The 26,022-nt window shown below is 56.7% G+C and overlaps 1 protein-coding gene across 8 annotated transcripts in view; it reads left to right on the plus strand.

Annotated features, from left to right (window-relative positions):
* The window catches only part of PBXIP1 (PBX homeobox interacting protein 1), a 70,088-nt gene that overhangs the window by 32,614 nt on the left and 11,452 nt on the right, over positions 1-26,022 (plus strand). For 3 of the 8 annotated variants that reach the window (XM_073637312.1, XM_073637320.1, XM_073637313.1), the window contains exons 3-5: positions 7,962-8,165; positions 8,252-8,369; positions 8,484-8,576. In XM_073637312.1, coding sequence (XP_073493413.1) covers positions 7,962-8,165; positions 8,252-8,369; positions 8,484-8,576 — 415 coding nt within the window. The remainder of the gene's footprint in view (positions 1-7,961; positions 8,166-8,251; positions 8,370-8,483; positions 8,577-26,022) is intronic. The other 5 variants (XM_073637315.1, XM_073637316.1, XM_073637314.1 and 2 more) reach the window with 5 other exon arrangements.

Here is a 26,022-nt window from a genome sequence, read left to right on the forward strand (position 1 = left end):
CTCAGTGACGCTGTCCCCCGGAGCCCACAGTCTGGTGATATCGGGAGTGGCGCTGTCCCCCGGAGCTCACAGTCTGGTGATATCGGGAGTGGCGCTGTCCCCCGGAGCTCACAGTCTGGTGATATCGGGAGTGACGCTGTCCCCCGGAGCTCACTGTCTGGTGATATCGGGAGTGACGCTGTCCCCCGGAGCTCACAGTCTGGTGATATCGAGAGTGACGCTGTCCCCCGGAGCTCACAGTCTGGTGATATCCTTAGTGACGCTGTCCCCCGGAGCTCACAGTCTGGTGATATCCTTAGTGACGCTGTCCCCCGGAGCTCACAGTCTGGTGATATCGGGAGTGACGCTGTCCCCCGGAGCTCACAGTCTGGTGATATCGGGAGTGGCGCTGTCCCCCGGAGCTCACAGTCTGGAGATATCCTCAGTGACGCTGTCCCCCGGAGCTCACAGTCTTGTGATATCCTCAGTGACGCTGTCCCTCGTAGGTCACAGTCTGGTGATATCGGGAGTGACGCTGTCCCCCGGAGCTCACAGTCTGGTGATATCCGCAGTGACGCTGTCCCCCGGAGCCCTCAGTCTGGTGATATCGGGAGTGGCGCTGTCCCCTGGAGCTCACAGTCTGGTGATATCGGGAGTGACGCTGTCCCCCGGAGCTCACAGTCTGGTGATATCGGGAGTGACGCTGTCCTCCGGAGCTCACAGTCTGGTGATATCGGGAGTGACGCTGTCCTCCGGAGCTCACAGTCTGGTGATATCGGGAGTGACGCTGTCCCCCGGAGCTCACAGTCTGGTGATATCGGGAATGACGCTGTCCCCCGGAGCTCACAGTCTGGTGATACCCTCAGTGACGCTGTCCTCCGGAGCTCACAGTCTGGTGATATCGGGAGTGACGCTGTCCCCCGGAGCTCACAGTCTGGTGATATCCTTAGTGACGCTGTCCCCCGGAGCTCACAGTCTGGTGATATCCTTAGTGACGCTGTCCCCCGGAGCTCACAGTCTGGTGATATCGGGAGTGACGCTGTCCCCCGGAGCTCACAGTCTGGTGATATCGGGAGTGGCGCTGTCCCCCGGAGCTCACAGTCTGGAGATATCCTCAGTGACGCTGTCCCCCGGAGCTCACAGTCTTGTGATATCCTCAGTGACGCTGTCCCTCGTAGGTCACAGTCTGGTGATATCGGGAGTGACGCTGTCCCCCGGAGCTCACAGTCTGGTGATATCCGCAGTGACGCTGTCCCCCGGAGCCCTCAGTCTGGTGATATCGGGAGTGGCGCTGTCCCCTGGAGCTCACAGTCTGGTGATATCGGGAGTGACGCTGTCCCCCGGAGCTCACAGTCTGGTGATATCGGGAGTGACGCTGTCCTCCGGAGCTCACAGTCTGGTGATATCGGGAGTGACGCTGTCCTCCGGAGCTCACAGTCTGGTGATATCGGGAGTGACGCTGTCCCCCGGAGCTCACAGTCTGGTGATATCGGGAGTGGCGCTGTCCCCCGGAGGTCACAGTCTGATGATATCCGCAGTGACGCTGTCCCCCGGAGCTCACAGTCTGGTGATATCCTCAGTGACGCTGTCCCCCGGAGCTCACAGTCTGGTGATATCCTCAGTGACGCTGTCCCCCGGAGCTCACAGTCTGGTGATATCCGCAGTGACGCTGTCCCCCGGAGCTCACAGTCTGATGATATCCTCATTGACGCTGTTCCCCGGAGCTCACAGTCTGGTGATATCCTCAGTGACGCTGTCCTCCGGAGCTCACAGTCTGGTGATATCCGCAGTGACGCTGTCCCCCGGAGCTCACAGTCTGGTGATATCCTCAGTGACGCTGTCCCCCGGAGCCCACAGTCTGGTGATATCGGGAGTGGCGCTGTCCCCCGGAGCTCACAGTCTGGTGATATCGGGAGTGGCGCTGTCCCCCGGAGCTCACAGTCTGGTGATATCGGGAGTGACGCTGTCCCCCGGAGCTCACTGTCTGGTGATATCGGGAGTGACGCTGTCCCCCGGAGCTCACAGTCTGGTGATATCGGGAGTGACGCTGTCCCCCGGAGCTCACAGTCTGGTGATATCCTTAGTGACGCTGTCCCCCGGAGCTCACAGTCTGGTGATATCCTTAGTGACGCTGTCCCCCGGAGCTCACAGTCTGGTGATATCGGGAGTGACGCTGTCCCCCGGAGCTCACAGTCTGGTGATATCGGGAGTGGCGCTGTCCCCCGGAGCTCACAGTCTGGAGATATCCTCAGTGACGCTGTCCCCCGGAGCTCACAGTCTTGTGATATCCTCAGTGACGCTGTCCCTCGTAGGTCACAGTCTGGTGATATCGGGAGTGACGCTGTCCCCCGGAGCTCACAGTCTGGTGATATCCGCAGTGACGCTGTCCCCCGGAGCCCTCAGTCTGGTGATATCGGGAGTGGCGCTGTCCCCTGGAGCTCACAGTCTGGTGATATCGGGAGTGACGCTGTCCCCCGGAGCTCACAGTCTGGTGATATCGGGAGTGACGCTGTCCTCCGGAGCTCACAGTCTGGTGATATCGGGAGTGACGCTGTCCTCCGGAGCTCACAGTCTGGTGATATCGGGAGTGACGCTGTCCTCCGGAGCTCACAGTCTGGTGATATCGGGAATGACGCTGTCCCCCGGAGCTCACAGTCTGGTGATACCCTCAGTGACGCTGTCCTCCGGAGCTCACAGTCTGGTGATATCGGGAGTGACGCTGTCCCTCGGAGCTCACAGTCTGGTGATATCGGGAGTGGCGCTGTCCCCCGGAGGTCACAGTCTGATGATATCCGCAGTGACGCTGTCCCCCGGAGCTCACAGTCTGGTGATATCCTCAGTGACGCTGTCCCCCGGAGCTCACAGTCTGGTGATATCCTCAGTGACGCTGTCCCCCGGAGCTCACAGTCTGGTGATATCCGCAGTGACGCTGTCCCCCGGAGCTCACAGTCTGATGATATCCTCATTGACGCTGTTCCCCGGAGCTCACAGTCTGGTGATATCCTCAGTGACGCTGTCCTCCGGAGCTCACAGTCTGGTGATATCGGGAGTGGCGCTGTCCCCCGGAGCTCACAGTCTGGTGATATCCTCAGTGACGCTGTCCCCCGGAGCTCACAGTCTGGTGATATCCTCAGTGACGCTGTCCTCCGGAGCTCACAGTCTGGTGATATCGGGAGTGGCGCTGTCCCCCGGAGCTCACAGTCTGGTGATATCCTCAGTGACGCTGTCCCCCGGAGCTCACAGTCTGGTGATATCCTCAGTGACGCTGTCCTCCGGAGCTCACAGTCTGGTGATATCGGGAGTGGCGCTGTCCCCTGGAGCTCACAGTCTGGTGCTATCCGCAGTGACGCTGTCCTCCGGAGCTCACAGTCTGGTGATATCGGGAGTGACGCTGTCCCACGGAGCTCACAGTCTGGTGATATCGGGAGTGACGCTGTCGTCCGGAGCTCACAGTCTGGTGATATCGGGAATGACGCTGTCCTCCGGAGCTCACAGTCTGGTGATATCGGGAGTGACGCTGTCCCCCGGAGCTCACAGTCTGGTGATATCCTTAGTGACGCTGTCCCCCGGAGCTCACAGTCTGGTGATATCGGGAGTGACGCTGTCCCCCGGAGCTCACAGTCTGGTGATATCGGGAGTGGCGCTGTCCCCCGGAGCTCACAGTCTGGAGATATCCTCAGTGACGCTGTCCCCCGGAGCTCACAGTCTTGTGATATCCTCAGTGACGCTGTCCCCCGGAGCTCACAGTCTGGTGATATCCGCAGTGACGCTGTCCCCCGGAGCTCACAGTCTGGTGATATCCGCAGTGACGCTGTCCCCCGGAGCCCTCAGTCTGGTGATATCGGGAGTGGCGCTGTCCCCTGGAGCTCACAGTCTGGTGATATCGGGAGTGACGCTGTCCCCCGGAGCTCACAGTCTGGTGATATCGGGAGTGACGCTGTCCCCCGGAGCTCACAGTCTGGTGATATCGGGAGTGACGCTGTCCTCCGGAGCTCACAGTCTGGTGATATCGGGAGTGACGCTGTCCTCCGGAGCTCACAGTCTGGTGATATCGGGAATGACGCTGTCCCCCGGAGCTCACAGTCTGGTGATACCCTCAGTGACGCTGTCCTCCGGAGCTCACAGTCTGGTGATATCGGGAGTGACGCTGTCCCTCGGAGCTCAGTCTGGTGATATCGGGAGTGGCGCTGTCCCCCGGAGGTCACAGTCTGATGATATCCGCAGTGACGCTGTCCCCCGGAGCTCACAGTCTGGTGATATCCTCAGTGACGCTGTCCCCCGGAGCTCACAGTCTGGTGATATCCTCAGTGACGCTGTCCCCCGGAGCTCACAGTCTGGTGATATCCGCAGTGACGCTGTCCCCCGGAGCTCACAGTCTGATGATATCCTCATTGACGCTGTTCCCCGGAGCTCACAGTCTGGTGATATCCTCAGTGACGCTGTCCTCCGGAGCTCACAGTCTGGTGATATCGGGAGTGGCGCTGTCCCCCGGAGCTCACAGTCTGGTGATATCCTCAGTGACGCTGTCCCCTGGAGCTCACAGTCTGGTGCTATCCGCAGTGACGCTGTCCTCCGGAGCTCACAGTCTGGTGATATCGGGAGTGACGCTGTCCCCCGGAGCTCACAGTCTGGTGATATCGGGAGTGACGCTGTCGTCCGGAGCTCACAGTCTGGTGATATCGGGAATGACGCTGTCCTCCAGAGCTCACAGTCTGGTGATATCGGGAGTGACGCTGTCCCCCGGAGCTCACAGTCTGGTGATATCCTTAGTGACGCTGTCCCCCGGAGCTCACAGTCTGGTGATATCCTTAGTGACGCTGTCCCCCGGAGCTCACAGTCTGGTGATATCGGGAGTGACGCTGTCCCCCGGAGCTCACAGTCTGGTGATATCGGGAGTGGCGCTGTCCCCCGGAGCTCACAGTCTGGAGATATCCTCAGTGACGCTGTCCCCCGGAGCTCACAGTCTTGTGATATCCTCAGTGACGCTGTCCCTCGTAGGTCACAGTCTGGTGATATCGGGAGTGACGCTGTCCCCCGGAGCTCACAGTCTGGTGATATCCGCAGTGACGCTGTCCCCCGGAGCCCTCAGTCTGGTGATATCGGGAGTGGCGCTGTCCCCTGGAGCTCACAGTCTGGTGATATCGGGAGTGACGCTGTCCCCCGGAGCTCACAGTCTGGTGATATCGGGAGTGACGTTGTCCTCCGGAGCTCACAGTCTGGTGATATCGGGAGTGACGCTGTCCTCCGGAGCTCACAGTCTGGTGATATCGGGAATGACGCTGTCCCCCGGAGCTCACAGTCTGGTGATACCCTCAGTGACGCTGTCCTCCGGAGCTCACAGTCTGGTGATATCGGGAGTGACGCTGTCCCTCGGAGCTCACAGTCTGGTGATATCGGGAGTGGCGCTGTCCCCCGGAGGTCACAGTCTGATGATATCCGCAGTGACGCTGTCCCCCGGAGCTCACAGTCTGGTGATATCCTCAGTGACGCTGTCCCCCGGAGCTCACAGTCTGGTGATATCCTCAGTGACGCTGTCCCCCGGAGCTCACAGTCTGGTGATATCCGCAGTGACGCTGTCCCCCGGAGCTCACAGTCTGATGATATCCTCATTGTCGCTGTTCCCCGGAGCTCACAGTCTGGTGATATCCTCAGTGACGCTGTCCTCCGGAGCTCACAGTCTGGTGATATCGGGAGTGGCGCTGTCCCCCGGAGCTCACAGTCTGGTGATATCCTCAGTGACGCTGTCCCCTGGAGCTCACAGTCTGGTGCTATCCGCAGTGACGCTGTCCTCCGGAGCTCACAGTCTGGTGATATCGGGAGTGACGCTGTCGTCCGGAGCTCACAGTCTGGTGATATCGGGAATGACGCTGTCCTCCGGAGCTCACAGTCTGGTGATATCGGGAGTGACGCTGTCCCCCGGAGCTCACAGTCTGGTGATATCGGGAGTGACGCTGTCCCCCGGAGCTCACAGTCTGGTGATATCGGGAGTGACGCTGTCCCCTGGAGCTCACAGTCTGGTGATATCGGGAGTGACGCTGTCCCCCGGAGCTCACAGTCTGGTGATATCGGGAGTGACGCTGTCCCCCGGAGCTCACAGTCTGGTGATATCGGGAGTGACGCTGTCCCCCGGAGCTCACAATCTGGTGATATCGGGAGTGACGCTGTCCCCTGGAGCTCACAGTCTGGTGATATCCGCAGTGACGCTGTCCCCCGGAGCTCACAGTCTGGTGATATCGGGAGTGACGCTGTCCCCCGGAGCTCACAGTCTGGTGATATCGGGAGTGACGCTGTCGTCCGGAGCTCACAGTCTGGTGATATCGGGAGTGACGCTGTCCCCCGGAGCTCACAGTCTGATGATATCCTCATTGACGCTGTTCCCCGGAGCTCACAGTCTGGTGATATCCTCAGTGACGCTGTCCTCCGGAGCTCACAGTCTGGTGATATCGGGAGTGGCGCTGTCCCCCGGAGCTCACAGTCTGGTGATATCCTCAGTGACGCTGTCCCCTGGAGCTCACAGTCTGGTGCTATCCGCAGTGACGCTGTCCTCCGGAGCTCACAGTCTGGTGATATCGGGAGTGACGCTGTCCCCCGGAGCTCACAGTCTGGTGATATCGGGAGTGACGCTGTCGTCCGGAGCTCACAGTCTGGTGATATCGGGAATGACGCTGTCCTCCGGAGCTCACAGTCTGGTGATATCGGGAGTGACGCTGTCCCCCGGAGCTCACAGTCTGGTGATATCGGGAGTGACGCTGTCCCCCGGAGCTCACAGTCTGGTGATATCGGGAGTGACGCTGTCCCCTGGAGCTCACAGTCTGGTGATATCGGGAGTGACGCTGTCCCCCGGAGCTCACAGTCTGGTGATATCGGGAGTGACGCTGTCCCCCGGAGCTCACAGTCTGGTGATATCGGGAGTGACGCTGTCCCCCGGAGCTCACAGTCTGGTGATATCGGGAGTGACGCTGTCCCCTGGAGCTCACAGTCTGGTGATATCCGCAGTGACGCTGTCCCCCGGAGCTCACAGTCTGGTGATATCGGGAGTGACGCTGTCCCCCGGAGCTCACAGTCTGGTGATATCGGGAGTGACGCTGTCGTCCGGAGCTCACAGTCTGGTGATATCGGGAGTGACGCTGTCCCCCGGAGCTCACAGTCTGGTGATATCGGGAGTGACGCTGTCCCCCGGAGCTCACAGTCTGGTGATATCCTCAGTGACGCTGTCCTCCGGAGCTCACAGTCTGGTGATATCGGGAGTGACGCTGTCCCCTGGAGCTCACAGTCTGGTGATATCCGCAGTGACGCTGTCCCCCGGAGCTCACAGTCTGGTGATATCGGGAGTGACGCTGTCCCCCGGAGCTCACAGTCTGGTGATATCGGGAGTGACGCTGTCCTCCAGAGCTCACAGTCTGGTGATATCGGGAGTGACGCTGTCCCCCGGAGCTCACAGTCTGGTGATATCGGGAGTGACGCTGTCCTCCGGAGCTCACAGTCTGGTGATATCGGGAGTGACGCTGTCCTCCGGAGCTCACAGTCTGGTGATATCGGGAGTGACGCTGTCCTCCGGAGCTCACAGTCTGGTGATATCGGGAGTGACGCTGTCCCATTGCTGGCCTTCTTCTATATATAGCGGTGTATCAGATAAAATTGCTGAGCGCGGCTGTGAATACTACAGAGCTATGTGCCCCCCGGAGCCGCTATCCTCCTCCACCACCATTTAATAATGGCAGATAAACATATGCTTAGTTCCCTGCTTTGGAGTTAAAGGCACAATGCACCAACAACTGTCTCCTCCATCCGCTATTTCTCCCTGTTGTCAGCCATTTCCTATTCCGCTGCCGCAGTGACCGGACGCCTCTCCTTTGTTGGCGGTGCTGCTCCTCATTATTTGGGTGGGTGCTCCATGCGGGATGGCGTCCAGCAGTCGTCCCTTTGTCTTCTGTCTGGCGCCCACATCGCAGCGCGGTGATGATTGTTTTCTGCTCCTGCAGAGTTTCCCGGTGGAGACGGTGGGAGCGGCACAGGATGGAGCGGATGACGAGGGGGCTGCAGGTGAAGAGACGTGGAGGGGGCACCTGTCTGGTGTTTCTCCTCTGCAGGATACTCAACACTCGTCTGTCATTACAGCCTCAAAACCTCCAACTCCCCCGGACAAGGAGGAGACCGCGCAGCCTCCAGATGTGAAGCCTGGCCTGGTAAGACTCCTCTAACCGACCAAGTGAGCCTGGCGCCATGTAGCTCATAGTCCTGCAGTGTATCAGGAAGTGATTTTGTGTTCCAGGAGCTCGGAGAGGGCCCCACACAGCCGGAGGAGCCGCGCACTGAGGAGCCCCAGAGGTCGGCTGAGGAGCCGGTGCCAGCTCCAGATACAGGGGCCCCGAGAGTTCCCAGCACAGTGGGTGAGTGGTGTGAGCTCAGCGACAACCCTTTGACCAGTGCATGGACTGGCATGACCCTCACCATAGTATCTCCACCTATAACTCCGCCCCTCTGTCTTTTTTCTTGTCTTGAAGCGAGTTGTTTTCAGAAACTTGCACAAATCCTCCCTGAGCCCCTGTCACTGGGTGTCCTGAGGAGCTGGGGCCCGTGCTCGGCTAATGGAACAGGTGCTGCAAGTTGTGCACCCCCTGCATGGCACTGTTATACTGCACCTACATAGGAGAGGCTCGTGCTGCCCCCTCCTGACACAAGGCTTACTACAGCATGGCACTGTTATACTGCACCTACATAGGAGAGGCTCGTGCTGCCCCCTCCTGACACAAGGCTTACTACAGCATGGCACTGTTATACTGCACCTACATAGGAGAGGCTCGTGCTGCCCCCTCCTGACACAAGGCTCTCTACAGCATGGCATTGTTATACTGCACCTACACAGGAGAGGCTCGTGCTGCCCCCTCCTGACACAAGGCTTACTACAGCATGGCACTGTTATACTGCACCTACACAGGAGAGGCTCGTGCTGCCCCCTCCTGACACAAGGCTTACTACAGCATGGCACTGTCATACTGCACCTACATAGGAGAGGCTTGTGCTGCCCCCTCCTGACACAAGGCTCTCTACAGCATGGCACTGTTATACTGCACCTACATAGGAGAGGCTCGTGCTGCCCCCTCCTGACACAAGGCTCTCTACAGCATGGCACTGTCATACTGCACCTACATAGGAGAGGATCGTGCTGCCCCCTCCTGGCACAAGGCTCTCTACAGCATGGCACTGTTATACTGCGCCTACATAGAAGAGGCTCGTGCTGCCCCCTCCTGACACAAGGCTCTCTACAGCATGGCACTGTTATACTGCACCTACATAGGAGAGGCTCGTGCTGCCCCCTCCTGACACAAGGCTCTCTACAGCATGGCACTGTCATACTGCACCTACATAGGAGAGGCTTGTGCTGCCCCCTCCTGACACAAGGCTCTCTACAGCATGGCACTGTTATACTGCACCTACATAGGAGAGGCTCGTGCTGCCCCCTCCTCGCACAAGGCTTACTACAGCATGGCACTGTTATACTGCGCCTACATAGGAGAGGCTCGTGCTGCCCCCTCCTGACACAAGGCTCTCTACAGCATGGCACTGTTATACTGCACCTACATAGGAGAGGCTCGTGCTGCCCCCTCCTGACACAAGGCTCTCTACAGCATGGCACTGTTATACTGCACCTACATAGGAGAGGCTCGTGCTGCCCCCTCCTGACACAAGGCTCTCTACAGCATGGCACTGTTATACTGCACCTACATAGGAGAGGCTCGTGCTGCCCCCTCCTGACACAAGGCTCTCTACAGCATGGCACTGTCATACTACACCTACATAGGAGAGGCTCGTGCTGCCCCCTCCTGACACAAGGCTCTCTACAACATGGCACTGTTATACTGCACCTACATAGGAGAGGCTCATGCTGCCCCCTCCTGGCACAAGGCTCACTACAGCATGGCACTGTTATACTGCACCTACATAGGAGAGGCTTTTGCTGCCCCCTTCTTACACAAGGCTCTCTACAGCATGGCACTGTTATACTGCACCTACATAGGAGAGGCTCGTGCTGCCCCCTCCTGGCACAAGGCTTACTACAGCATGGCACTGTTATACTGCACCTACACAGGAGAGGCTCGTGCTGCCCCCTCCTGACACAAGGCTTACTACAGCATGGCACTGTTATACTGCACCTACACAGGAGAGGCTCGTGCTGCCCCCTCCTGACACAAGGCTCTCTACAGCATGGCACTGTTATACTGCACCTACATAGGAGAGGCTCGTGCTGCCCCCTCCTGACACAAGGCTCTCTACAGCATGGCACTGTTATACTGCACCTACATAGGAGAGGCTCGTGCTGCCCCCTCCTGACACAAGGCTTACTACAGCATGGCACTGTCATACTGCACCTACATAGGAGAGGCTCGTGCTGCCCCCTCCTGGCACAAGGCTCTCTACAGCATGGCACTGTTATACTGCACCTACATAGGAGAGGCTCGTGCTGCCCGCTCCTGACACAAGGCTTACTACAGCATGGCACTGTCATACTGCACCTACATAGGAGAGGCTTGCGCTGCCCCCTCCTGACACAAGGCTCTCTACAGCATGGCACTGTTATACTGCACCTACATAGGAGAGGCTCGTGCTGCCCCCTCCTGGCACAAGGCTCTCTACAGCATGGCACTGTTATACTGCGCCTACATAGAAGAGGCTCGTGCTGCCCCCTCCTGACACAAGGCTCTCTACAGCATGGCACTGTTATACTGCACCTACATAGGAGAGGCTCGTGCTGCCCCCTCCTGACACAAGGCTCTCTACAGCATGGCACTGTTATACTGCACCTACATAGGAGAGGCTCGTGCTGCCCCCTCCTGACACAAGGCTTACTACAGCATGGCACTGTCATACTGCACCTACATAGGAGAGGCTCGTGCTGCCCCCTCCTGACACAAGGCTCTCTACAGCATGGCACTGTTATACTGCACCTACATAGGAGAGGCTCGTGCTGCCCTCTCCTGACACAAGGCTTACTACAGCATGGCACTGTTATACTGCACCTACATAGGAGAGGCTCGTGCTGCCCCCTCCTGACACAAGGCTCTCTACAGCATGGCACTGTCATACTGCACCTACATAGGAGAGGCTCGTGCTGCTCCCTCCTGACACAAGGCTCACTACAGCATGGCACTGTTATACTGCACCTACATAGGAGAGGCTCGTGCTGCCCCCTCCTGGCACAAGGCTCTCTACAGCATGGCACTGTCATACTGCTCCTACATAGGAGAGGCTCTTGCTGCCCCCTCCTGACACAAGGCTCTCTACAGCATGGCACTGTTATACTGCACCTACATAGGAGAGGCTCGTGCTGACCCCTCCTGACACAAGGCTCTCTACAGCATGGCACTGTCATACTGCACCTACATAGGAGAGGCTTGTGCTGCCCCCTCCTGACTCAAGGCTCTCTACAGCATGGCACTGTTATACTGCACCTACACAGGAGAGGCTCGTGCTGCCCCCTCCTGGCACAAGGCTCTCTACAGCATGGCACTGTCATACTGCACCTACATAGGAGAGGCTCGTGCTGCCCCCTCCTGGCACAAGGCTCTCTACAGCATGGCACTGTTATACTGCACCTACACAGGAGAGGCTCGTGCTGCCCCCTCCTGACACAAGGCTCTCTACAGCATGGCACTGTTATACTGCACCTACATAGGAGAGGCTCCTGCTGCCCCCTCCTGACACAAGGCTCTCTACAGCATGGCACTGTCATACTGCACCTACATAGGAGAGGCTCGTGCTGCCCTCTCCTGACACAAGGCTTACTACAGCATGGCACTGTTATACTGCACCTACATAGGAGAGGCTCGTGCTGCCCCCTCCTGACACAAGGCTCTCTACAGCATGGCACTGTCATACTGCACCTACATAGGAAAGGCTCGTGCTGCTCCCTCCTGACACAAGGCTCACTACAGCATGGCACTGTTATACTGCACCTACATAGGAGAGGCTCGTGCTGCCCCCTCCTGGCACAAGGCTCTCTACAGCATGGCACTGTCATACTGCTCCTACATAGGAGAGGCTCTTGCTGCCCCCTCCTGACACAAGGCTCTCTACAGCATGGCACTGTTATACTGCACCTACATAGGAGAGGCTCGTGCTGCCCCCTCCTGACACAAGGCTTACTACAGCATGGCACTGTTATACTGCACCTACATAGGAGAGGCTCGTGCTGCCCCCTCCTGACACAAGGCTCTCTACAGCATGGCACTGTCATACTGCACCTACATAGGAGAGGCTCGTGCTGCCCCCTCCTGACTCAAGGCTCTCTACAGCATGGCACTGTTATACTGCACCTACACAGGAGAGGCTCGTGCTGCCCCCTCCTGGCACGAGGCTCTCTACAGCATGGCACTGTCATACTGCACCTACATAGGAGAGGCTCGTGCTGCCCCCTCCTGGCACAAGGCTCTCTACAGCATGGCACTGTTATACTGCACCTACATAGGAGAGGCTCGTGCTGCCCCCTCCTGGCACAAGGCTCTCTACAGCATGGCACTGTTATACTGCACCTACACAGGAGAGGCTCGTGCTGCCCCCTCCTGACACAATGCTCTCTACAGCATGGCACTGTTATACTGCACCTACATAGGAGAGGCTCCTGCTGCCCCCTCCTGACACTAGGCTTACTACAGCATGGCACTGTTATACTGCACCTACATAGGAGAGGCTCGTGCTGCCCCCTCCTGGCGCAAGGCTCTCTACAGCATGGCACTGTCATACTGCACCTACATAGGAGAGGCTCGTGCTGCCCCCTCCTGGCACAAGGCTCTCTACAGCATGGCACTGTCATACTGCACCTACATAGGAGAGGCTCGTGCTGCCCCCTACTGGCACAAGGCTCTCTACAGCATGGCACTGTTATACTGCACCTACACAGGAGAGGCTCGTGCTGCCCCCTCCTGACACAAGGCTCTCTACAGCATGGCACTGTTATACTGCACCTACATAGGAGAGGCTCCTGCTGCCCCCTCCTGACACTAGGCTTACTACAGCATGGCACTGTTATACTGCACCTACATAGGAGAGGCTCGTGCTGCCCCCTCCTGGCGCAAGGCTCTCTACAGCATGGCACTGTCATACTGCACCTACATAGGAGAGGCTCGTGCTGCCCCCTCCTGGCGCAAGGCTCTCTACAGCATGGCACTGTCATACTGCACCTACATAGGAGAGGCTCGTGCTGCCCCCTCCTGACACAAGGCTTACTACAGCATGGCACTGTTATACTACACCTACATAGGAGAGGCTCGTGCTGCTCCCTCCTGACACAAGGCTCTCTACAGCATGGCACTGTCATACTGCACCTACATAGGAGAGGCTCGTGCTGCCCCCTCCTGACACAAGGCTTACTACAGCATGGCACTGTTATACTGCACCTACATAGGAGAGGCTCGTGCTGCCCGCTCCTGACACAAGGCTCTCTACAGCATGGCACTGTTATACTGCACCTACATAGGAGAGGCTCGTGCTGCCCCCTCCTGGCACAAGGCTCACTACAGCATGGCACTATTATACTGCACCTACATAGGAGAGGATCGTGCTGCCCCCTCCTGACACAAGGCTCTCTACAGCATGGCACTGTTATACTGCACCTACATAGGAGAGGCTCGTGCTGCCCCCTCCTGACACAAGGCTCTCTACAGCATGGCACTGTAATACAGCTCTACATAGGAGAGGCTCGTTCTGCTCCCTCCTGACACAAGGCTTACTACAGCATGGCACTGTCATACTGCACCTACATAGGAGAGGCTTGTGCTACTCCCTCCTGGCGCAAGGCTCTCTACAGCATGGCACTGTCATACTGCACCTACATAGGAGAGGCTCGTGCTGCCCCCCCCTGACACAAGGCTCTCTACAGCATGGCACTGTTATACTGCACCTACATAGGAGAGGCTCGTGCTGCTCCCTCCTGACACAAGGCTTACTACAGCATGGCACTGTTATACTGCACCTACATAGGAGAGGCTCGTGCTGCCCCCTCCTGACACAAGGCTTACTACAGCATGGCATTTGTTATACTGCACCTGCATAGGAGAGGCTCGTGCTGCCCCCTCCTGACACAAGGCTTACTGCAGCATGGCACTGTTATACTGCACCTACATAGGAGAGGCTCGTGCTGCCCCCTCCTGACACAAGGCTCTCTACAGCATGGCACTGTTATACTGCACCTACATAGGAGAGGCTTGTGCTACCCACTCCTGACACAAGGCTTACTACAGCATGGCACTGTTATACTGCACCTACATAGGAGAGGCTCGTGCTACCCCCTCCTGACACAAGGCTCTCTACAGCATGGCACTGTTATACTGCACCTACATAGGAGAGGCTCGTGCTGCCCCCTCCTGACACAAGGCTCTCTACAGCATGGCACTGTCATACTGCACCTACATAGGAGAGGCTCGTGCTGCCCCCTCCTGACACAAGGCTCTCTACAGCATGGCACTGTTATACTGCACCTACATAGGAGAGGCTCGTGCTGCCCCCTCCTGACACAAGGCTCTCTACAGCATGGCATTGTTATACTGCACCTACACAGGAGAGGCTCGTGCTGCCCCCTCCTGACACAAGGCTCTCTACAGCATGGCACTGTTATACAGGTCTACATAGGAGAGGCTCGTGCTGCCCCCTCCTGACACAAGGCTTACTACAGCATGGCACTGTTATACAGCTCTACATAGGAGAGGCTCGTGCTGCCCCCTCCTGACACAAGGCTCTCTACAGCATGGCACTGTCATACTGCACCTACATAGGAGAGGCTCGTGCTGCCCCCTCCTGACACAAGGCTCTCTACAGCATGGCACTGTTAAACTGCACCCACATAGGAGAGGCTCGTGCTGCCCCCTCCTGACACAAGGCTTACTACAGCATGGCACTGTCATACTGCACCTACATAGGAGAGGCTCGTGCTGCCCCCTCCTGACACAAGGCTCTCTACAGCATGGCACTGTTATACTGCACCTACATAGGAGAGGCTCGTGCTGCCCCCTCCTGACACAAGGCTCTCTACAGCATGGCACTGTCATACTGCACCTACATAGGAGAGGCTCGTGCTGCCCCCTCCTGACACAAGGCTCTCTACAGCATGGCACTGTTAAACTGCACCTACATAGGAGAGGCTCGTGCTGCCCCCTCCTGACACAAGGCTCTCTACAGCATGGCATTGTTATACTGCACCTACACAGGAGAGGCTCGTGCTGCTCCCTCCTGACACAAGGCTCTCTACAGCATGGCACTGTTATACTGCACCTACATAGGAGAGGCTCGTGCTGCCCCCTCCTGACACAAGGCTTACTACAGCATGGCACTGTTATACTGCACCTACATAGGAGAGGCTCGTGCTGCTCCCTCCTGACACAAGGCTCTCTACAGCATGGCACTGTAATACAGCTCTACATAGGAGAGGCTTCTTCTGCTCCCTCCTGACACAAGGCTTACTACAGCATGGCACTGTCATACTGCACCTACATAGGAGAGGCTTGTGCTGCTCCCTCCTGGCGCAAGGCTCTCTACAGCATGGCACTGTTATACTGCACCTACATAGGAGAGGCTCGTGCTGCCCCCTCCTGACACAAGGCTTACTACAGCATGGCACTGTTATACTGCACCTGTATAGGAGAGGCTCGTGCTGCCCCCTCCTGACACAAGGCTTACTGCAGCATGGCACTGTTATACTGCACCTACACAGGAGAGGCTCGTGCTGCCCCCTCCTGACACAAGGCTCTCTACAGCATGGCACTGTTATACAGCTCTACATAGGAGAGGCTCGTGCTGCCCCCTCCTGACACAAGGCTTACTGCAGCATGGCACTGTTTTACTGCACCTACATAGGAGAGGCTCGTGCTGCCCCCTCCTGACACAAGGCTCTCTACAGCATGGCACTGTTATACTGCACCTACATAGGAGAGGCTCGTGCTACCCCCTCCTGACACAAGGCTTACTACAGCATGGCACTGTTATACTGCACCTACATAGGAGAGGTTCGTGCTACCCCCTCCTGACACAAGGCTCTCTACAGCATGGCACTGTCATACTGCACCTACATAGGATAGGCTCGTGCTGCCCCCTCCTGACACAAGGCTCTCTACAGCATGGCACTGTTAAACTGCACCTACATAGGAGAGGCTCGTGCTGCCCCCTCCTGACACAAGGCTTACTACAGCATGGCACTGTCATACTGCACCTACATAGGAGAGGCTCGTTCTGCTCCCTCCTGACACAAGGCTCACTACAGCATTACACTGTCATACTGCACCTACATAGGAGAGGCTCGTGCTGCCCCCTCCTGACACAAGGCTCTCTACAGCATGGCACTGTTATACTGCACCTACATAGGAGAGGCTCGTGCTACCCCCTCCTGACACAAGGCTTACTACAGCATGGCACTGTTATACTGCACCTACATAGGAGAGGCTCGTGCTACCCCTTCCTGACACAAGGCTCTCTACAGCATGGCACTGTTATACTGCACCTACATAGGAGAGGCTCGTGCTACCCCCTCCTGACACAAGGCTCTCTACAGCATGGCACTGTTATACTGCACCTACATAGGAGAGGCTCGTGCTGCCCCCTCCTGACACAAGGCTCTCTACAGCATGGCACTGTCATACTGCACCTACATAGGAGAGGCTCGTGCTGCCCCCTCCTGACACAAGGCTCTCTACAGCATGGCACTGTTATACTGCACCTACATAGGAGAGTCTCGTGCTGCCCCCTCCTGACACAAGGCTTTCTACAGCATGGCATTGTTATACTGCACCTACACAGGAGAGGCTCGTGCTGCCCCCTCCTGACACAAGGCTCTCTACAGCATGGCACTGTTATACAGCTCTACATAGGAGAGGCTCGTTCTGCTCCCTCCTGACACAAGGCTTACTACAGCATGGCACTGTCATACTGCACCTACATAGGATAGGCTTGTGCTGCCCCCTCCTGGCACAAGGCTCTCTACTACATGACACTGTTATACTGCACCTACATAGGAGAGGCTCGTGCTGCCCCCCCCCTGACACAAGGCTCTCTACAGCATGGCACTGTTATACTGCACCTACATAGGAGAGGCTCGTGCTGCCCCCTCCTGGCACAAGGCTCTCTACAGCATGGCACTGTTATACTGCACCTACATAGGAGAGGCTTGTGCTGCTCCCTCCTGACACAAGGCTTACTACAGCATGGCACTGTTATACTGCACCTACATAGGAGAGGCTCGTGCTGCCCCCTCCTGACACAAGGCTTTCTACAGCATGGCACTGTTATACTGCACCTGCATAGGAGAGGCTCGTGCTGCCCCCTCCTGACACAAGGCTTACTGCAGCATGGCACTGTTTTACTGCACCTACATAGGAGAGGCTCGCGCTGCCCCCTCCTGACACAAGGCTCTCTACAGCATGGCACTGTTATACTGCACCTACATAGGAGAGGCTCGTGCTACCCCCTCCTGACACAAGGCTTACTACAGCATGGCACTGTTATACTGCACCTACATAGGAGAGGCTCGTGCTACCCCCTCCTGACACAAGGCTCTCTACAGCATGGCACTGTCATACTGCACCTACATAGGAGAGGCTCGTGCTGCCCCCTCCTGACACAAGGCTCTCTACAGCATGGCACTGTTAAACTGCACCTACATAGGAGAGGCTCGTGCTGCCCCCTCCTGACACAAGGCTCTCTACAGCATGGCACTGTCATACTGCACCTACATAGGAGAGGCTCGTGCTGCCCCCTCCTGACACAAGGCTCTCTACAGCATGGCACTGTTATACTGCACCTACATAGGAGAGGCTCGTGCTGCCCCCTCCTGACACAAGGCTCTCTACAGCATGGCATTGTTATACTGCACCTACACAGGAGAGGCTCGTGCTGCTCCCTCCTGACACAAGGCTCTCTACAGCATGGCACTGTTATACTGCACCTACATAGGAGAGGCTCGTGCTGCCCCCTCCTGACACAAGGCTCTCTACAGCATGGCACTGTTATACTGCACCTACACAGGAGAGGCTCGTGCTGCCCCCTCCTGACACAAGGCTCTCTACAGCATGGCACTGTTATACTGCACCTACATAGGAGAGGCTCGTGCTGCTCCCTCCTGACACAAGGCTCTCTACAGCATGGCACTGTTATACTGCACCTACATAGGAGAGGCTCGTGCTGCCCCCTCCTGGCACAAGGCTCTCTACAGCATGGCACTGTTATACTGCAACTACATAGGATAGGCTCGTGCTGCTCCCTCCTGACACAAGGCTCTCTACAGCATGGCACTGTTATACTGCACCTACTTAGGAGAGGCTCGTGCTACCCCCTCCTGACACAAGGTTTACTACAGCATGGCACTGTTATACTGCACCTACATAGGAGAGGAGGGGGCAGCACGAGCCTCTCCTATGTAGGTGCAGTATAACAGTGCCATGCTGTAGAGAGCCTTGTGTCAGGAGGGGGCAGCACGAGCCTCTCCTATGTAGGTGCAGTATAACAGTGCCATGCTGTAGAGAGCCTTGTGTCAGGAGGGGGCAGCACGAGCCTCTCCTATGTAGGTGCAGTATAACAGTGCCATGCTGTAGTAAGCCTTGTGCCAGGACGGGGCAGCACGAGCCTCTCCTATGTAGGTGCAGTATAACAGTGCCATGCTGTAGAGAGCCTTGTGGCAGGAGGGGGTAGCACGAGCCTCTCCTATGTAGGTGCAGTATAACCGTGCCATGCTGTAGAGAGCCTTGTGTCAGGAGGGGGCAGCACGAGCCTGACACAAGGCTCTCTACAGCATGGCACGGTTATACTGCACCTACATAGGAGAGGCTCGTGCTACCCCCTCCTGCCACAAGGCTCTCTACAGCATGGCACTGTTATACTGCACCTACATAGGAGAGGCTCGTGCTGCCCCGTCCTGGCACAAGGCTTACTACAGCATGGCACTGTTATACTGCACCTACATAGGAGAGGCTCGTGCTGCCCCCTCCTGACACAAGGCTCTCTACAGCATGGCACTGTTATACTGCACCTACATAGGAGAGGCTCGTGCTGCCCCCTCCTGACACAAGGCTCTCTACAGCATGGCACTGTTATACTGCACCTACATAGGAGAGGCTCGTGCTGCCCCCTCCTGACACAAGGCTTACTACAGCATGGCACTGTTATACTGCACCTACATAGGAGAGGCTCGTGCTGCCCCCTCCTGACACAAGGCTCTCTACAGCATGGCACTGTTATACTGCACCTACATAGCAGAGGCTCGTGCTGCCCCCTCCAGACACAAGGCTTACTACAGCATGGCACTGTTATACTGCACCTACATAGGAGAGGGTCGTGCTGCCCCCTCCTGACACAAGGCTCTCTACAGCATGGCACTGTTATACTGCACCTACATAGGAGAGGCTCGTGCTGCCCCCTCCTGACGCAAGGCTCTCTACAGCATGGCACTGTTATACTGCACCTACATAGGAGAGGCTCGTGCTGCCCCCTCTTGGCACAAGGCTCTCTACAGCATGGCACTGTTATACTGCACTACATAGGAGAGGCTCGTGCTGCCCCCTCCTGACACAAGGCTTACTACAGCATGGCACTGTTATACTGCACCTACACAGGAGAGGCTCGTGCTGCCCCCTCCTGACACAAGGCTCTCTACAGCATGGCACTGTTATACTGCACCTACATAGGAGAGGCTCGTGCTGCCCCCTCCTGACACAAGGCTCTCTACAGCATGGCACTGTTATACTGCACCTACATAGGAGAGGCTCGTGCTGCCCCCTCCTGACACAAGGCTCTCTACAGCATGGCATTGTTATACTGCACCTACACAGGAGAGGCTTGTGCTGCTCCCTCCTGACACAAGGCTCTCTACAGCATGGCACTGTTATACTGCACCTACATAGGAGAGGCTCGTGCTGCCCCCTCCTGACACAAGGCTCTCTACAGCATGGCACTGTTATACTGCACCTACACAGGAGAGGCTCGTGCTGCCCCCTCCTGACACAAGGCTCTCTACAGCATGGCACTGTTATACTGCACCTACATAGGAGAGGCTCGTGCTGCTCCCTCCTGACACAAGGCTCTCTACAGCATGGCACTGTTATACTGCACCTACATAGGAGAGGCTCGTGCTGCCCCCTCCTGGCACAAGGCTCTCTACAGCATGGCACTGTTATACTGCAACTACATAGGATAGGCTCGTGCTGCTCCCTCCTGACACAAGGCTCTCTACAGCATGGCACTGTTATACTGCACCTACTTAGGAGAGGCTCGTGCTACCCCCTCCTGACACAAGGTTTACTACAGCATGGCACTGTTATACTGCACCTACATAGGAGAGGCTCGTGCTGCCCCCTCCTGACACAAGGCTCTCTACAGCATGGCACGGTTATACTGCACCTACATAGGAGAGGCTCGTGCTACCCCCTCCTGCCACAAGGCTCTCTACAGCATGGCACTGTTATACTGCACCTACATAGGAGAGGCTCGTGCTGCCCCGTCCTGGCACAAGGCTTACTACAGCATGGCACTGTTATACTGCACCTACATAGGAGAGGCTCGTGCTGCCCCCTCCTGACACAAGGCTCTCTACAGCATGGCACTGTTATACTGCACCTACATAGGAGAGGCTCGTGCTGCCCCCTCCTGACACAAGGCTCTCTACAGCATGGCACTGTTATACTGCACCTACATAGGAGAGGCTCGTGCTGCCCCCTCCTGACACAAGGCTTACTACAGCATGGCACTGTTATACTGCACCTACATAGGAGAGGCTCGTGCTGCCCCCTCCTGACACAAGGCTCTCTACAGCATGGCACTGTTATACTGCACCTACATAGCAGAGGCTCGTGCTGCCCCCTCCAGACACAAGGCTTACTACAGCAGGGCACTGTTATACTGCACCTACATAGGAGAGGGTCGTGCTGCCCCCTCCTGACACAAGGCTCTCTACAGCATGGCACTGTTATACTGCACCTACATAGGAGAGGCTCGTGCTGCCCCCTCCTGACGCAAGGCTCTCTACAGCATGGCACTGTTATACTGCACCTACATAGGAGAGGCTCGTGCTGCCCCCTCTTGGCACAAGGCTCTCTACAGCATGGCACTGTTATACTGCACTACATAGGAGAGGCTCGTGCTGCCCCCTCCTGACACAAGGCTTACTACAGCATGGCACTGTTATACTGCACCTACACAGGAGAGGCTCGTGCTGCCCCCTCCTGACACAAGGCTCTCTACAGCATGGCACTGTTATACTGCACCTACATAGGAGAGGCTCGTGCTGCCCCCTCCTGACACAAGGCTCTCTACAGCATGGCACTGTTATACTGCACCTACATAGGAGAGGCTCGTGCTGCCCCCTCCTGACACAAGGCTCTCTACAGTATGGCAGTGTTATACTGCACCTACATAGGAGAGGCTCGTGCTGCCCCCTCCTGGCACAAGGCTTACTACAGCATGGCACTGTTATACTGCACCTACATAGGATAGCCTCGTGCTGCTCCCTCCTGACACAAGGCTCTCTACAGCATGGCACTGTTATACTGCACCTACATAGGAGAGGCTCGTGCTGCCCCCTCCTGACACAAGGCTCTCTACAGCATGGCACTGTTATACAGCACCTACATAGGAGAGACTCGTGCTGCCCCCTCCTGACACAAGGCTCTCTACAGCATGGCACTGTTATACTGCACCTACATAGGATAGGCTCGTGCTGCCCCCTCCTGACACAAGGCTCTCTACAGCATGGCACTGTTATACTGCACCTACATAGGAGAGGCTCGTGCTGTCCCCTCCTGACACAAGGCTCTCTACAGCATGGCACTGTTATACTGCACCTACATAGGAGAGGCTCGTGCTGCCCCCTCCTGACACAAGGCTCTCTACAGCATGGCACGGTTATACTGCACCTACATAGGAGAGGCTCATGCTACCCCCTCCTGCCACAAGGCTCACTACAGCATGGCACTGTTATACTGCACCTACATAGGAGAGGCTCGTGCTGCCCCCCCCTGACACAAGGCTCTCTACAGCATGGCACTGTTATACTGCACCTACATAGGAGAGGCTCGTGCTGCCCCGTCCTGGCACAAGGCTTACTACAGCATGGCACTGTTATACTGCACCTACATAGGAGAGGCTCGTGCTGCCCCCTCCTGACACAAGTCTCTCTACAGCATGGCACTGTTATACTGCACCTACATAGGAGAGGCTCGTGCTGCCCCCTCCTGGCCCAAGGCTCTCTACAGCATGGCACTGTTATACTGCACCTACATAGGAGAGGCTCGTGCTGCCCCCTCCTGCCACAAGGCTTACTACAGCATGGCACTGTCATACTGCACCTACATAGGAGAGGCTCGTGCTGCCCCCTCCTGACACAAGGCTTACTACAGCATGGCACTGTTATACTGCACCTACATAGGAGAGGCTCGTGCTGCCCCCTCCTGACACAAGGCTCTCTACAGCATGGCACTGTAATACAGCTCTACATAGGAGAGGCTCGTTCTGCTCCCTCCTGACACAAGGCTTACTACAGCATGGCACTGTCATACTGCACCTACATAGGAGAGGCTCGTGCTGCCCCCTCCTGACACAAGGCTCTCTACAGCATGGCACTGTTATACTGCACCTACTTAGGAGAGGCTCGTGCTGCCCCCTCCTGACACAAGGCTCTCTACAGCATGGCACTGTTATACTGCACCTATATAGGAGAGGCTCGTGCTGCCCCCTCCTGACACAAGGCTTACTACAGCATGGCACTGTTATACTGCACCTACATAGGAGAGGCTCGTGCTGCCCCCTCCTGACACAAGGCTCTCTACAGCATGGCACTGTTAAACTGCACCTACATAGGAGAGTCTCATGCTGCCCCCTCCTGACACAAGGCTTACTACAGCATGGCACTGTTATACTGCACCTACACAGGAGAGGCTCGTGCTGCCCCCTCCTGACACAAGGCTCTCTACAGCATGGCACTGTTATACTGCACCTACATAGGAGAGGCTCGTGCTGCCCCCTCCTGACACAAGGCTTACTACAGCATGGCACTGTTATACTGCACCTACATAGGAGAGGCTCGTGCTGCCCCCTCCTGACACAAGGCTCTCTACAGCATGGCATTGTTACACTGTACCTACACAGGAGAGGCTCGTGCTGCCCCCTCCTGACACAAGGCTCTCTACAGCATGGCACTGTCATACTGCACCTACATAGGAGAGTCTCGTGCTGCCCCCTCCTGACACAAGGCTCTCTACAGCATGGCACTGTTATACTGCACCTACATAGGAGAGGCTCGTGCTGCCCCGTCCTGGCACAAGGCTTACTACAGCATGGCACTGTTATACTGCACCTACATAGGAGAGGCTCGTGCTGCCCCCTCCTGACACAAGTCTCTCTACAGCATGGCACTGTTATACTGCACCTACATAGGAGAGGCTCGTGCTGCCCCCTCCTGGCCCAAGGCTCTCTACAGCATGGCACTGTTATACTGCACCTACATAGGAGAGGCTCGTGCTGCCCCCTCCTGCCACAAGGCTTACTACAGCATGGCACTGTCATACTGCACCTACATAGGAGAGGCTCGTGCTGCCCCCTCCTGACACAAGGCTTACTACAGCATGGCACTGTTATACTGCACCTACATAGGAGAGGCTCGTGCTGCCCCCTCCTGACACAAGGCTCTCTACAGCATGGCACTGTAATACAGCTCTACATAGGAGAGGCTCGTTCTGCTCCCTCCTGACACAAGGCTTACTACAGCATGGCACTGTCATACTGCACCTACATAGGAGAGGCTCGTGCTGCCCCCTCCTGACACAAGGCTCTCTACAGCATGGCACTGTTATACTGCACCTACTTAGGAGAGGCTCGTGCTGCCCCCTCCTGACACAAGGCTCTCTACAGCATGGCACTGTTATACTGCACCTATATAGGAGAGGCTCGTGCTGCCCCCTCCTGCCACAAGGCTTACTACAGCATGGCACTGTCATACTGCACCTACATAGGAGAGGCTCGTGCTGCCCCCTCCTGACACAAGGCTTACTACAGCATGGCACTGTTATACTGCACCTACATAGGAGAGGCTCGTGCTGCCCCCTCCTGACACAAGGCTCTCTACAGCATGGCACTGTAATACAGCTCTACATAGGAGAGGCTCGTTCTGCTCCCTCCTGACACAAGGCTTACTACAGCATGGCACTGTCATACTGCACCTACATAGGAGAGGCTCGTGCTGCCCCCTCCTGACACAAGGCTTACTACAGCATGGCACTGTTATACTGCACCTACATAGGAGAGGCTCGTGCTGCCCCCTCCTGACACAAGGCTCTCTACAGCATGGCACTGTTATACTGCACCTACACAGGAGAGGCTCGTGCTGCCCCCTCCTGACACAAGGCTCTCTACAGCATGGCACTGTTATACTGCACCTACATAGGAGAGGCTCGTGCTGCCCCCTCCTGACACAAGGCTTACTACAGCATGGCACTGTTATACTGCACCTACATAGGAGAGGCTCGTGCTGCCCCCTCCTGACACAAGGCTCTCTACAACATGGCATTGTTACACTGCACCTACACAGGAGAGGCTCGTGCTGCCCCCTCCTGACACAAGGCTCTCTACAGCATGGCACTGTTATACTGCACCTACATAGGAGAGGCTCGTGCTGCCCCCTCCTGGCACAAGGCTTACTACAGCATGGCACTGTTATACTGCACCTACATAGGAGAGGCTCGTGCTGCCCCCTCCTGACACAAGGCTCTCTACAGCATGGCATTGTTACACTGCACCTACACAGGAGAGGCTCGTGCTGCCCCCTCCTGACACAAGGCTCTCTACAGCATGGCACTGTCATACTGCACCTACATAGGAGAGTCTCGTGCTGCCCCCTCCTGACACAAGGCTCTCTACAGCATGGCACTGTTATACTGCACCTACATAGGAGAGGCTCGTGCTGCCCCCTCCTGACACAAGGCTTACTACAGCATGGCACTGTTATACTGCACCTACATAGGAGAGGCTTGTGCTGCTCCCTCCTGGCGCAAGGCTCTCTACAGCATGGCACTGTTATACTGTACCTACACAGGAGAGGCTCGTGCTGCCCCCTCCTGACACAAGGCTCTCTACAGCATGGCACTGTTATACTGCACCTACATAGGAGAGGCTCGTGCTGCCCCCTCCTGACACAAGGCTCTCTACAGCATGGCACTGTTATACTGCACCTACATAGGAGAGGCTCGTGCTGCCCCCTCCTGACACAAGGATCTCTACAGCATGGCACTGTTATACTGCACCTACATAGGAGAGGCTCGTGCTGCCCCCTCCTGACACAAGGCTTACTACAACATGGCACTGTTATACTGCACCTACATAGGAGAGGCTTGTGCTGCTCCCTCCTGGCGCAAGGCTCTCTACAGCATGGCACTGTTATACTGTACCTACACAGGAGAGGCTCGTGCTGCCCCCTCCTGACACAAGGCTCTCTACAGCATGGCACTGTTATACTGCACCTACATAGGAGAGGCTCGTGCTGCCCCCTCCTGACACAAGGCTCTCTACAGCATGGCACTGTTATACTGCACCTACATAGGAGAGGCTCGTGCTGCCCCCTCCTGGCACAAGGCTTACTACAGCATGGCACTGTTATACTGCACCTACATAGGAGAGGCTCGTGCTGCCCCCTCCTGACACAAGGCTCTCTACAACATGGCACTGTTATACTGCACCTACATAGGAGAGGCTCGTGCTGCCCCCTCCTGACACAAGGCTCTCTACAGTATGGCATTGTTATACTGCACCTACATAGGAGAGGCTCGTGCTGCCCCCTCCTGACACAAGGCTCTCTACAGCATGGCACTGTCATACTGCACCTACATAGGAAAGGCTTGTGCTGCCCCCTCCTGACACAAGGCTTACTACAGCATGGCACTGTCATACTGCACCTACATAGGAGAGGCTCATGCTGCCCCCTCCTGGCACAAGGCTCTCTACAGCATGGCACTGTCATACTGCACCTACATAGGAAAGGCTTGTGCTGCCCCCTCCTGACACAAGGCTTACTACAGCATGGCA

The sequence above is a fragment of the Phyllobates terribilis genome, unplaced genomic scaffold (assembly GCF_046119375.1).
Source record: "Phyllobates terribilis strain yellow unplaced genomic scaffold, ASM4611937v1 Scaffold_6__1_contigs__length_29720123, whole genome shotgun sequence".
NCBI lineage: Eukaryota > Metazoa > Chordata > Amphibia > Anura > Dendrobatidae > Phyllobates > Phyllobates terribilis.